Here is a 12,894-nt window from a genome sequence, read left to right on the forward strand (position 1 = left end):
TGGACTAGATGATCTCCAGAGGTCCCTTCCAACCTTGGCCATTCTGTGATTCTGAGACCTGAAGCATATCAAGTGTGACTACAAGGTTTGGGGGGGGGGGCAATGGTCAAGGCTAAGGGGTCTGAGGTGTTTCTTTTTTTTCCCCTTGATCTTAACAGGGAAAGAGAAGGGCTTGAGAAAAAGAGGAAGGTTTCTGTGGGTCAATAACAGGTGGCACAGCTGGTGTCAATGACAAGGATTGATGACTACTAGGAAGAGGTGTGATCCTCCTGACCAAGCAAGGTAAAAGAGTTTCTGCTGAAAGGGCTACGTATCAGACCATAAGCAATTTAAGAGTTTCTGGGGCGCATTGATGACAGCTTTTTAACACAGGTTAGTGAGAAGCCAACTTCGGGAGGTGCTCTGCTGCACTCAATACTTACAAACAAGGAAGAATCAGTTGAGGATGTGAAAGTCGGGGGCAACCTTGGCTGCATTTGATGGTGGAGTACAGGATCCTGTGAGGAAGGAACAAGGCAAAAAGCAGGGTCACACCCACGTCTTCAGGAGAGCAGTCTTGGGGCTGCTCAGGGATCTACTTGGAAAATTCCCACGGGAGACAGTGCTGGAGAGAAGAGAGGCCCAAGAGAGCTTGTTGATTTCCAAGGATCACCTCCTCCAAGTTCAAGAACAGTCTATCTTGAAGTGCAGAAAGAGATGGCAGGAGGTCTGCATGGATGAACAAGTATCTCCTGATGAAACTTAAACAAAAAAAGATGCATACAAGGAGTGGTAGCAGGGACAGGTGACTCAGGAATAATTTGAAGACATTGTCAACATGTGCAGGGATGGAGTTAGGAAAGCTAAACTGTACCTGAGGATGAATCTGGAAGGGCGATGTGAAGGGCAACAATGAAGGGCTTCTATAGGTACATCAACAACTTAAGGAAGACTAGGGAAAAATAGGGCTCACTGCTGAATGGGACAGGGCATCTGGTGGCAAAGGACATGGAAAATTATTTCTTCACTTTGGTCTTTACTGGTAAGATTTGCCTTCAGGAATCCCAGGTACCTAAGAGCAGTGGCAAAGTCTGGAGTGAGGAAGATTTACCCTCAGTAGAGAAGGATCAAGTTATGGAACATTTAAACAAACTAGACATGCACAAGTCCATTGGACTTCATGGGATTCATCCATGAGTGCTGCAGGAACTGGCTGATGCCACTGCAAGACCACTCTTGTTTATCTTTGAAATGTCATGGTGACTGGGGGACATTCCTGAGGACTGGAAGAAAGCATTTATCACTCCTATCTTAAGTAAGGGCAACTACAGGCCAGTCAGCCTCATTTCAAACCCTGGGAAGGTGATAGAGTAAACCCTCCTGGAAACCATTTCCAAATGCTTTAAGGACAAGGTGACTGGTGGTAGTCAGCATGGGTTTAGTCATGCCTGACCAACATGATAGCTTTCTATGGTGAAATGATGAGGGGAGAGCAGTGGATGCTGTTTATCTTGACTTTATTTTGTTTATCTTGACAGTGGATGCTGTTTATCTTGGCTTTCAACTGTGTCTCCTATAACATCCTCACAGGCAAGCTAGCAAAATATGGAGTAGGTAAATGGATCGTGAAGTGGCTGGCTGAACTGCCAGGCTCAAAGGGCTGTGATCAGTGGCACAAAGTCCAGCTGAATGCCAGTCACTAGGTGTCTCCCAGGCTCAATAGCAGGGCCAATACTGTCCAAATTATTCATTAATTATCTGGATGATAGGGTAGAGTGCAGTGTCAGTAAGTTTGCAGATGATATGAATCTGGGAGGAGTGGCTGATACACCAGAGGGTTGTGCTGCCATTCAGAGGGACCTCAACAGGCTGGAGAAATGGGCTGACAGGACTCATAAAGACCAACAAGGGGGAAAAAAATGCCCTGCAGCTAGGGACGAATAACCCCATGCACCAATACAGGCTGGGGACCTACTGGCTAGAAATCAGTTTTGCATTAAAAGACAGAAGGGTCCTGGTGGACAGTAATTTGAACATGAGTCAGTAAAACACTCTTGCAGCAAAAAAGGCCAACAGCATCTTGGGCTGCATTAGGAAGAACACTGCCAACAGACTGAGGGAAGTGATTCAGCACTGGTGAGACCACACCTGGAGTGCTTTGTCCATTTCTGGGCTTCCAGCACAAGAGACACTGAAGCAGGTCCAGGGAAGGCCCAAAAAGATGATTAATGTATTGGAGCGTCTCTCATATTAGCGACTCTGAGAGGACTGGGATTGTTTAGCCTGAGAAGAGACGGCTCAGGGAGGATCTTACCAATGTCTATAAATTCCTGATGAGTAGGGAAGTATAGAAGACAGAGCCAGACTCTTCTCAGTGGTATCCAGTGAAAGAACAAGAGGCAATGAGCACAAATGGGGATATCAGAAATTCTATTAAACATTAAAAAAAGAAAAATACTATGAGATTGGTCAAAAACGCAGATTGTAGACTCTCCTTTCTTGGATACTCAATCTGACTGGATAAGGACCTGAGAAGCTTGCACTAGTTTAGCCTGCTTTGAGTGGGGGTAGGGGAGTGAACTAGATTATTTCCAGAGGTCCTGTCTAACCTCAGCAATTCTGTGATTCCATAACAGATTATGTATTTAGGGAATATTGTAGCTTTGTTAAAGCAGGGTCTAATAATGTGCCATCTGGCAACAGTAAGTGAGGCTATGATGTAAGTAGCAAGCCTATGGAAACATGAGAAATTGAAAATGAACTAGAAAACATTCCCAGGGAAGCTCCTACTTAGGATAATGTATGGTTAGCCTTGGACTGTTTCTCTACCTCTTTTTTTGCCTGATACCAAACTATGCTTCATTAAGACAAAACACCTTTATTCATCTACAGTTATCAGTATAGTCTCCTGCCAAAACAAATAAATGAGCAGACTATATATATATATATATATGTATATGTATATATATATATATAAATTTGGTGCGCTAGTGCTTCCATCCGCTGGGCAGTGGGCCGATTCCTTTTACCCTGAACTTCAAAGAGCTAGTTGCCTGTCTGCTTAAATTATTAAGTGATGGCAGCAGTATAAGCAAAGGTTCAGTTCTCCAGAGCTAACAGATACATTTTGAAAAATGTTAAAGTGTATATTGAATGGCCTACATTTCTCTTAAAAATGGCACTCAGATCTTGACCTCAGCACTTTTTATTGATAGTTTTACTGATTACTGTAGTTCATGCTGTTAACAGAAAGAAATGGGTGTATCATTGCTATTAATGAAGTTAAAATCAGCACCTAAAAATGACAGCTTAAAATAATAAGATAGTGATCTAGGTTACACATTAATATCTTCTGGAAATGTGTAGTATGAACAAACGAACAGGAGAGAAGAATGGAGCCCAGAAAGAGCATGCTATTTCCAAGCTCTGCTGTGGATTTACTTCATTACTTTGGGTAAGGCTTTCAAGATTGCCTTTTTGTAATGTTTAAGGGAGTGATTTTTTTCTGTTGAAAGAGGAATCTCAGAAAGTCCTTCTGCTGAGGTGCAGAAAGGAAGGGAAATTAGAGAAAGAAACTTAGAGAAATAAAATTTTTTGAAGGAAATCATGCTTAATCATTCTTAAAATTTCACTTCTAAATAGCTTGCATTTTACAGCTGATTTGATGTCTGCACATCAAAGTACTTGGAATTACTCTTCAAGTGGGATTTTAATGATATTTGGATGTGTAATTTTAATAGGGGAATGCATTCAGTAGCAATGTTGAATGCATATAAGCACTGCAAATGAGTACACTGCCTTTTTTTCACCACAGGAAATGCTAAAGGATGAAGTGCGCACATTAACTTATAGAAACTCCATGTATCACAATAAACATGTTTTTAAAGATAAAATTGTACTGGATGTTGGAAGTGGCACAGGAATCCTCTCCATGTTTGCTGCCAAGGCAGGAGCCAAGAAGGTATATGGGGTAAGAAAACTTTCCCTCGTGGTTTGTTTTTTATTTGTTGTATTTTGCCTGAGAAGGAAGCAAGCAAAATGGATTTCAGCTTGGTAATTCACCCTAGTTTCCTTGTCTTCATTTGAAATTCTTCCTTAGATCTGGAGCCAAGCTCTTGTATGGCTCGAGTCACAGTGACTCCAGTGGAGTTCTGTTGTTTTCTACGACCTAGAGTAGAGTGTCTTTTCCAGATTAAGAAATATCTTCTCTCTTTCTGTATAATCTTTGGTGATCTTAGTATATACTTGCACTTTCTTTTGACTGCAAAAAATGTAGAGAGGACTCATTCCTGTCTAGAGAGGTCAAAGGAACTATCTTGCCTGTTTTTAATTCTTCTTAAGGTCTGAAAATTTGAGGTCCTGCAAACAAATTTCTTTAACATGCTCTGTCCGTTACAACTCAGAATACCTGCACAGAACAAGGCTTTTTAGAGAGGGGATGGAATTACTACCTTAAATACATTGAGCTGTAGGAGTCTTAAAGGGCAGTTCTGTGCAGAGAACTTATTGTAGAGGGATAGCATCTTATTCTAAAGATTTGCTCCTTCAGTGTATTCAGTTATTTGTACTAGCTCTAAAATAACAAATTCTTACTGTTCGTGACTTCCATTTGCCCTGCAGAGCCAACACAACTCAGACAAAGGGAATTGTATTTGATTCCTCTGTGTAACTCATCAACAATATTGTTTACTAAAACTTCATTGGCTGTGCATTTGAAGACATAGATGTCACTGAGTATCTAAACTGTGCATTTTTATTTCTGACGATGATGAATGAAATGCAAAGCCTCCAGACTGATTCTCAGGCTCGTATTTTCAAAAGTCAATGCTAATTCTGGGTCTCTCATCTGCATATCAGACTAGACCATGGAAGTACTGATTGCCAAAAGCAGAAGCTGCTCGCAAAAGTTTAAGCATGAGACTTACTATGCAGAACTAACAGCTAGAATGTATTTCCTGTAAACCAAGTACACAACTGATTGTCTCAAAACCTTATGGAGAACGAACCTGGAGCCTTCCCTGATGTAAAAGGTGTCATGCCATTCCCCTCATGCAAAGGTGTCATGCCAAAACGTTGCTGTTCTGTAACACCACAAAATGATGCTGCGGTGCTACCACCTTCCCGTGGTCCAGATCCCCGGCCACATGATCCTCATACCTCCCATGTGCTGGCACTGGTGCTTATCTGATTCTACAGTGAGCCAGCTCAGCACGCTAAACTGAGAGAAAATTCACCAAGAAAAAGAAAAGTGAATACTTTTCCACAGTTTTTTGGTTTAGAGCATTTGGGGGGGAGTAAGGGGGACTTTAATATTCCTTTGAACTTCTTTATGCTTAGGGCTCTACCTCAGCCATTTATAAATCTCAATGTCAAATCAGGGTCAGCTTACCCATGGACCATTCAGCACTAAAGCTGGGGAGTGTGCCATCTAGGAAAAGCTTGCACTCAGAGGAGCTTGTCTAGGTGAAAAACTCTGCTACAGCCAAAGAGTTTCAGCTTTTTTGTCACATGAGCTACCTCAACATGAACCCTATCACACAGCAAGCTGCAGAACTATATCTTGCACTGGAACAGCAGACATCTCAGAGATCTGGTAGTGGCAATTTTACAGTTAAATTCAAACTGAATTCTATAATCCTATAGGAATGACAAATAGTTCCAATAGAACTGTTCCTATTAAAAAGAAAACAATTGACAAGAGTTATTACACAGAGCTGAGATGTCCCAGTTTCTTCTCTACACTTAGATGTGATATTTCAAATAGCATGATGTGGGAACTGTTGACAAATGCACAGTGTTGATTTTCTGACTACATTGCCACTGAAATCATTCTTTTCTTCCTCATTCTTTCTCTTCTTCAGGGTCAAATTTCATTCATTACCCTGTATGGTTCTCCTCATCCCCCTCCCACTCACTTTTGGAAATTATTTCTTGCCACTGCTCAACCACTTGCATCTCTAGGTCTTCAAGAACTGCAAATTATAGCATTAGCTAGGAGACATCTGAAAGTCTCTATCTGAATTCTATGCTACTTTCAGATAAACAAGAAAGCATAAGTAAGCAAGAATTAAACTGATAAATGACATGAAGACATATGGAAGATGTTAGTTGAACTGGTTATTAAGGAAGTGGTGAGGACCCAGCCAAATAGAAAAGGAAATCTGGGAACGTATTAGGTGGTGACTCTATCAGAAAAAGACACAGTAAAAACAGCAAGCACAGTCTGGCTTTTCGAGGATAAATTAAATACATAGGAATTAGGGAGAAAAGGGTTATATTAAGTATTATTGACAGTTTAATGTCATATTTGGAAGAGGTAAATTAGGAATTGATTAGGTTATTAACAACAGCTTTTGCCCTCATGATTTTGAAAGGGCACAAAAGGCAGAGACATTCAGGGAAAGCAGCATTTCTCTAAGAGATGTCAAAAGGTCTTTGCAAACATAAGCAAAAATCACTTATGCTAGAGCTCAGGTTTTAACAAAGTTAAGGGTAAATCTAAAACCAGAAGACACTTCATAATTCTTTTCCTAGTAAAAGATTAAAACTGTAAATGAAAACCAGAGAGGATGGAGAAATTTGGTGAAAATATATTATTTAGATTAGATCTATCCAGTCATGTAAGAAATAGAAATGACCAGGTATATTAGGAAGATAAAGACAGCAAAAATCTCCAAATTTGTACTAGTCAACACATGTAAGAAACAAAGGGTTATCTGCCATATGAGAACTAATCCCTTTTTAAAATGGAAATAAATTAATGATTTAAAGTGTGATGCTGATTATTCTTGTCCTCTTTTGCGGTTTTCTATATGCACATACAGATTTCAACGTGTATGTTTCTATCGCTCTTTCTGAGTAAAGTACTGACACAAAACAGAAACCAATTAAACACAATATAATAGAAATTTGAATGAAACATAATCAAGGCTCTTACCAATAAAAACTCTGAACAAATGGTCTTTTTCCAATACAGTCATTTGACACACTAATTCATTAGAGTTAACTTGCCTGTACATACTTTTCTGACACTGTGAATTTTAAGATGACTGTGTATCTGCAGTTGTCTCATATAGAAATTAAGTAAAACATTGCAAGCATTACTATAACTTTTAGACTGGTAAGACAAAGAAAGAAAGCTGACTGGGGAGATGGTTAATTAACGTAATCCTGCTATAATGTTGCAGGATGGTCTATATGGTTTAGTTTGAGGTCCTTTCTACCTAAAGAAATCTTATTCTGAATATAACATTTGGAGTGATTGAGATTACTCTCTTATTTTCATAATGTCCCATTTCTTAGCTGACTGTCTATATTTGACAGCAAAGGAGCATTCAAACATCAGATTTGGTAACTGTTGAATAATGAACAACTTTAGAAGAAAGGTTGCAGAGTTTCTAGCCTGAATAAGGCCATTTTTCTGAATAACTTATCAGTTCTACTGGAAAGCACTGAAGACCCTGTAAGAGCTGCCTGCAAATGTGAGCTGCTTATAGTTATGAAGGACAGTCAGATCGACGGGTTGTGGAAAAACTTTGAATATCTTACTGTAGAACTGGGGGACTTAAGCACAGTTTCCAGGTTAACGCAGAGAAAACTTAAGGAAAGCATTGTACCTTGTGTCTGCAAAACACTGTTCTTCACAGTTTGCTCTGATTGACTGCCTACACCTGATCCCCATATAGTATTTGCTCTAGAGGAAGGATTTAAAGGCAGTCTCCATTCTTACCAGAAGTGTAGGGTTCATGTAGACTAATGCTCTGCTCTATTAACTACCTTTCAGTTGTCCTCATGTTTGTGGGGAGACAGAAGGACAAGCAAGAGCAGAATTCCTGCAGCAAACAGAAAACTAAGAGGAAGCCACATGTTCTCTGGCTCAAGTTCTTCAGGCATATAGAGCATGTCTATTTTACTGAAGATCTGATCACCATTTCATAGCTCCCAATGAACTATGTCCATCTCTATATCACAAGACACAGGAACACTTTTGAGTTCCTGAGTCCAGATGCATAACTCACTTTGTCTTGACTCCATGTTAGGATAAGATTCAGCTGAGCTCTATCCTTATCCACACTCGGGTTTCTGGAAGGGAGCTACAGCATGTTCCAGGAAATACCCTAATCTTAACAACTGGAGGACCTAATGAGCATGTGCTTCAGAGCACAGTTTCTTGGCCATGCAGATACAGTCTGAGACACTTTTCCACCACAGGAATACTGGTGATTACTCTGCTGAGGTCAGTAGATCAGATTTACCTCTCATTTAAAGATCCAGATTTAAATATAAAGATATTTGCAAAAGAAAAAACAGACTCAATAGCATGAAATGATTACAAAACCAGTGTGACAGCCAAATTAGATTCTAAATCTTTGAATGAACCATGGAAAGTGACACAACATTTGCCGTAGGAAAAGATAGATGCAGATCTGGATGTTTTTGGAAATACATTAATTTCAGTAATCTTTTATGTTAAAAATTTCTTTACTCTTTTTTGACAGCACGCATTGCCAAAAATGATAGACTCTCATAGAGAAAAACAATTGCTTTTTAAAACAAACCAAAATTGGCATGGTTTGAATTTTAGTGTAATTCACAGATTTTGGGTATGTTTTGTTTTAAAATAGATGAGGAAATGTAACATCATGCTAAGCTGTTCCCTTCAAGCAGATTTGGGGGGAGGGGAGCAATATTCTGAGGTAGCAGGAAAAAATACATATGGTTAATAAAGCATGTAATTTTGTAAGTATGTAGGTAATTAGGACCTCTTCTTTCCACATTTGAACAGTATTAATAGCAACGCTTTCTATATGAGCCAGTTTAGCTCATACACAGACTTCAGTTTAAATATTAGGATAGCGTTGATTGTAGTAGTGCACACAAAGGTTTGACTTACTCTGTTATCAGTGATTACAAATTCCATACAGTCTCTGCTGCCTTCAGAATAATTTATTTCTATTCAGATATTGGATGTCTGTAACACATAACCACTGTTCCTCCCATTTTTCTTTTTTTTTCTAGATTGAATGCTCAAGCATATCTGATTACTCAGAAAAAATCATCAAGGCCAACCACTTGGACAACAGTAAGACACGCAAAAGAATAATTTATTCAAGAGAAAGGAATGCTAACTGCTCTTTGCTTTCTCTGGTTAATTCATATTGTGTAGTTTACATGTAAATGCTGGGTTTGCATTCTTTATTTATGTAAATACAAAACTAAAACAATACCTCATTCTAGACACCCAAGAAGTCACAGAAGAAGTTACTTTTACTTACTTCTAGGCTTACAGGCAATAGAAGTAAATGGAACTCATCAGCTGCTAGTTTGATTTAGCAAAGCAGATAGCATATTAGAGCTGAACAGGCATCAGAATTCCCTTTTCAAAGAAACCCTGCCATTTCTAGTCCACTTCATCTCTTAAACAGAAGCAATATACATACATAAATACACATACCCTTAAATTCAAACTGAAACAAGTTTCTAAGCAAAAAGTATTCGAAGTCCATAAAGATTTATCAGTCACTTGGAGTTTCTTAGGATTACAATTTTTGAAAAAACAAAAAAAAAATATTTTTCAAAAATCCATATTGAAATACACACACATAAACACACACACACATCAAAACTTTCAATTCCCAGAATGACAGTGTCATTAAAATATCTTTCTTTCTTGAAAGGAAAATTATTGAAATTTCCAGGGATTTGGAAATATTTCAATTAAAAAAGATTTAAAAACTTACTGAAAACTGTTTAAAAATAAAATCTCCAACCAACTCTATTTCATCTCTTCAGTTCTCCCCCAAACCACTGTAGATCAGATTTCTTGGTAACACCCTGAAGAAATCAGGCTTTTTAAACTGAGGCTGTGAGCTAGTTCCAGTTTGAATGTGCTCTTTGTAAATAGCTTATCTTTGCTGCAGATCAAGGCAGATCCTAGCTGGCTAGGCTACATCCTGTGCAACTCCACTGTGTCTGTGCTGATGCTGTGCAAGCATATGTGCAGGACTGGATTTCTGTTCTGTTCTAGAGCTGTCCTAATTTTTACTGCTGTCACTTAAAGCTTCTGACTAACAAGTAGCTTCTTGGGAGGAGAATTTCTTACGCAGCATCATGTATCCAAATGATGTGAAAGAAACAGAAGGAACCTAACAGTGACATGTAAGTGACTAGCCAGTGTATATAAATTTAGTTCAGAAAAAGGAGGAAGCAAAGGACAGAAAATACTGTCCTGTTACAAAAGGGAGAAGGCATTAAAGGAATGTCAACATTTAAGTTTGATTAGTCTGCATTCTTGGTGCAGAGCAGGTAGGTTCCCAGTATAGCCTTGGGTGAAATAGCTGCATGAACGACATCCTGGAAAACCATTCATATTAGTTTGTATTTCCAGCACCCTTCAACTTGGTTGAGGAACTGTTACGGGTGCAGGAACCATTGTTAAAATTAATAGCCAATTTAGAGGTCCACAGTGACAATTCCCTGGAGAATGTGCAGCTGAAAATGTTCTTGATTTTTTATCAAATATTGTGCTCTCAAGCAAAACTTCTGTTGTTTTTTGGTTCTGTTAGAGTGAGGGTTATTGAAGGATCATTCGCTCAGTTTTAAGAGCAGCTGAAGTATCCTGTGGCAACAGTACATTTCATGTGTGATTAATACAGACTGATTTAGGGTGATAGAACAGTTACACTAAACAGTCCAAAAGCTTTAAAAAAATTGTCAATATCTAGAAAGAATTAGCCTTTATATGTACATAGATTTATAATACATTCTTGTCTCATTTATTCTCTACAAGCATTGTGCAAACATCCAGATTGTTAGTTTTCAAAAAACAAAAGGTTTCCTGATGTTTGGGCCAGATCAGCTTGGGGTGAGCCCATTATAAAAAGAAATGACATTTTAAAAAACCTAATCTGTGGTACAATTCTCTTTTCAGATCTCCTCAGCACTTCAAAAATATTTAGTTCTGACTTCAGAAGACTGGGTCAGATCTATTTTTAGTTTTATTTTTGAAGAGCAGATGACCAACGTAAGGTCTGCATAAGCTTTGAAATTTAGAGTTAGCTCCAGCTCTAATCTAATCTACTCCTCTGAGTAATTTGGCCATTCTTTTCTATGGAATGGATAGTCATCCAGAGAATCATTGTTGATGCCAGTCAGATCAAAACTATTATAAAATATCTGAGTCTTTCTTTTGTGACAATTGCTTTTCTACAGACCAAAGTCTGTAATTAAATGAGACAGACCACACAGCTCACCCATGCTGAAAGGGGGAAGTCCCCCATCTCCTATTCCCCACTCCTTCCTACTCTTATTTGCGGCTTTCCTTGTGCTGGCACTGGCATTTAGTGGACCCCTCTATCAGCAGTTTTCTGACAGGTGAGTGAACTGATTCTAACTCAGGAAGAAAGTAAATTGTTTCCTTCTGGTTTAGTGAGTTAAAATAGCTCCAAGAAGAATCCAGTGAGCTCCAGAGGCGGCATAAAGTAAATAGGAGGATCAAGTCCTTGGAAAAAGTGGTGGAGGCGGAAGAAGCAGAGATTCCTCCCCTTTGGCAGGAGCAACCCATTAGACAGGCTCAGCAGTCTGTGGAACTGCAGTTTAGTCTCTTGTATAATCAAATTACCCCACTGAGCTAACATTTACACCTATAGACTTTACACTGATCCACAATCACGTTTATGTTAACGAGACCCAGTGCTGAGCCCAAGGATTTTGCTACTCATGAAAATTTTACTTCTTTTCTCCTAACCATTTAGACACATGCAGAGCCAACAAACAGGGCTGAACCAACACCCCACTGTTTTCAAAATAGATGCAATACAGCTAGGTACAGCACAATCTACTCCCACATGGTGCCTTATAAAGGTGTAAAGGGCAGTGGGAGGCACTTGTACTGCTGCTGCTCATGCTGTGACTGTTCTAGATATAAACAGAGGGTGTGTCACACTGGCAGCTAAACAGTGCTAAAATTCTCTATAAAAGAATAGTGGCAGTGAATGTTCTCAGGTGCACTAAAGAGACCTTGTGACTGGAGGTTTTAAGCACAAGGAGTCTTCAGTTTGACAACAGATGAACTACTGAACTACTAAATGCAAAAAGGAGGAGTTTAAAAAGGGAAAGAAAGAGGGAACTCTGTGCTCCTTTTCAGTCAGGTTGCTTTCACCAGCTAATACCTTGTGCTACCAGTCTGAATCAGAATGTTCCCAGCTTCTTAAGAGTGCGAACATGGATTAAAAGTTTACTAGTAGGGTAAGGTGGTAATGTCTGGTCACAGTAGTATTAATACTGCATGTATTTTGGAAACATGAAACTTAATTTTCCTTGGACTAAGCACTAAAAATCACTCAACCCACACGTCCACTGTTGCACAGTGAACATGGTTCTAGCTAAATGAAAGCACCTTCATCTTCCTCAAACTGAATGTTGGCCACTTTCATCAATAAAACTATTAATTGCTACTTATTAAGAGTAATATAGTCATCCTATCCATTAATTATGGAAAGTAAAATATTCCCTAACCACAGTTTTATTCCTGGAATTTAAATGCATCAATTACGCTGTCATGGAGGAATCCATGAGACTGACTACCCACTGGAACAAACAATATAAACAGTAGCCAAACCTAAGCTGAAAATTACTTGTCTAAAGAATTTGCAATACATTTTTAAATAGGAAATATATACAAAAAAAGTACTAGAATGATTGGTAAATTGCGTAGTGATCATGAAAGGAAATAATTGTTACAACTGAACTACACTTGAACCAGCCTTTAATTTTCCTTTAAGCAAGTTACCCACTCTAGTATCAACCAGTTCTATTCATTGCTTATTGATGTGCTTTTGTTCTCCCATCCTTCCCCTGTAAGTAGTGTATAGCATTGCTGTATGTATAGCTTAGCATTTAAGGAGCTGTATTGTA

General features: G+C 38.9%; 1 protein-coding gene across 3 annotated transcripts in view; it reads left to right on the forward strand.

Annotated features, from left to right (window-relative positions):
• Window positions 1-12,894, forward strand: part of PRMT8 (protein arginine methyltransferase 8) — an 86,632-nt gene that overhangs the window by 41,168 nt on the left and 32,570 nt on the right. For all 3 annotated transcript variants that reach the window (XR_011142899.1, XM_009678821.2, XM_009678822.2), the window contains 2 exons: window positions 3,794-3,949; window positions 8,998-9,061. Coding sequence is in view for 2 of the 3 variants with exons in the window: in XM_009678821.2 (XP_009677116.1) it covers window positions 3,794-3,949; window positions 8,998-9,061 (220 nt within the window). In the remaining variant the exon portion in view is untranslated. The remainder of the gene's footprint in view (window positions 1-3,793; window positions 3,950-8,997; window positions 9,062-12,894) is intronic.

This window comes from Struthio camelus, chromosome 1, assembly GCF_040807025.1.
Source record: "Struthio camelus isolate bStrCam1 chromosome 1, bStrCam1.hap1, whole genome shotgun sequence".
Classification (NCBI taxonomy): Eukaryota; Metazoa; Chordata; class Aves; order Struthioniformes; family Struthionidae; genus Struthio; species Struthio camelus.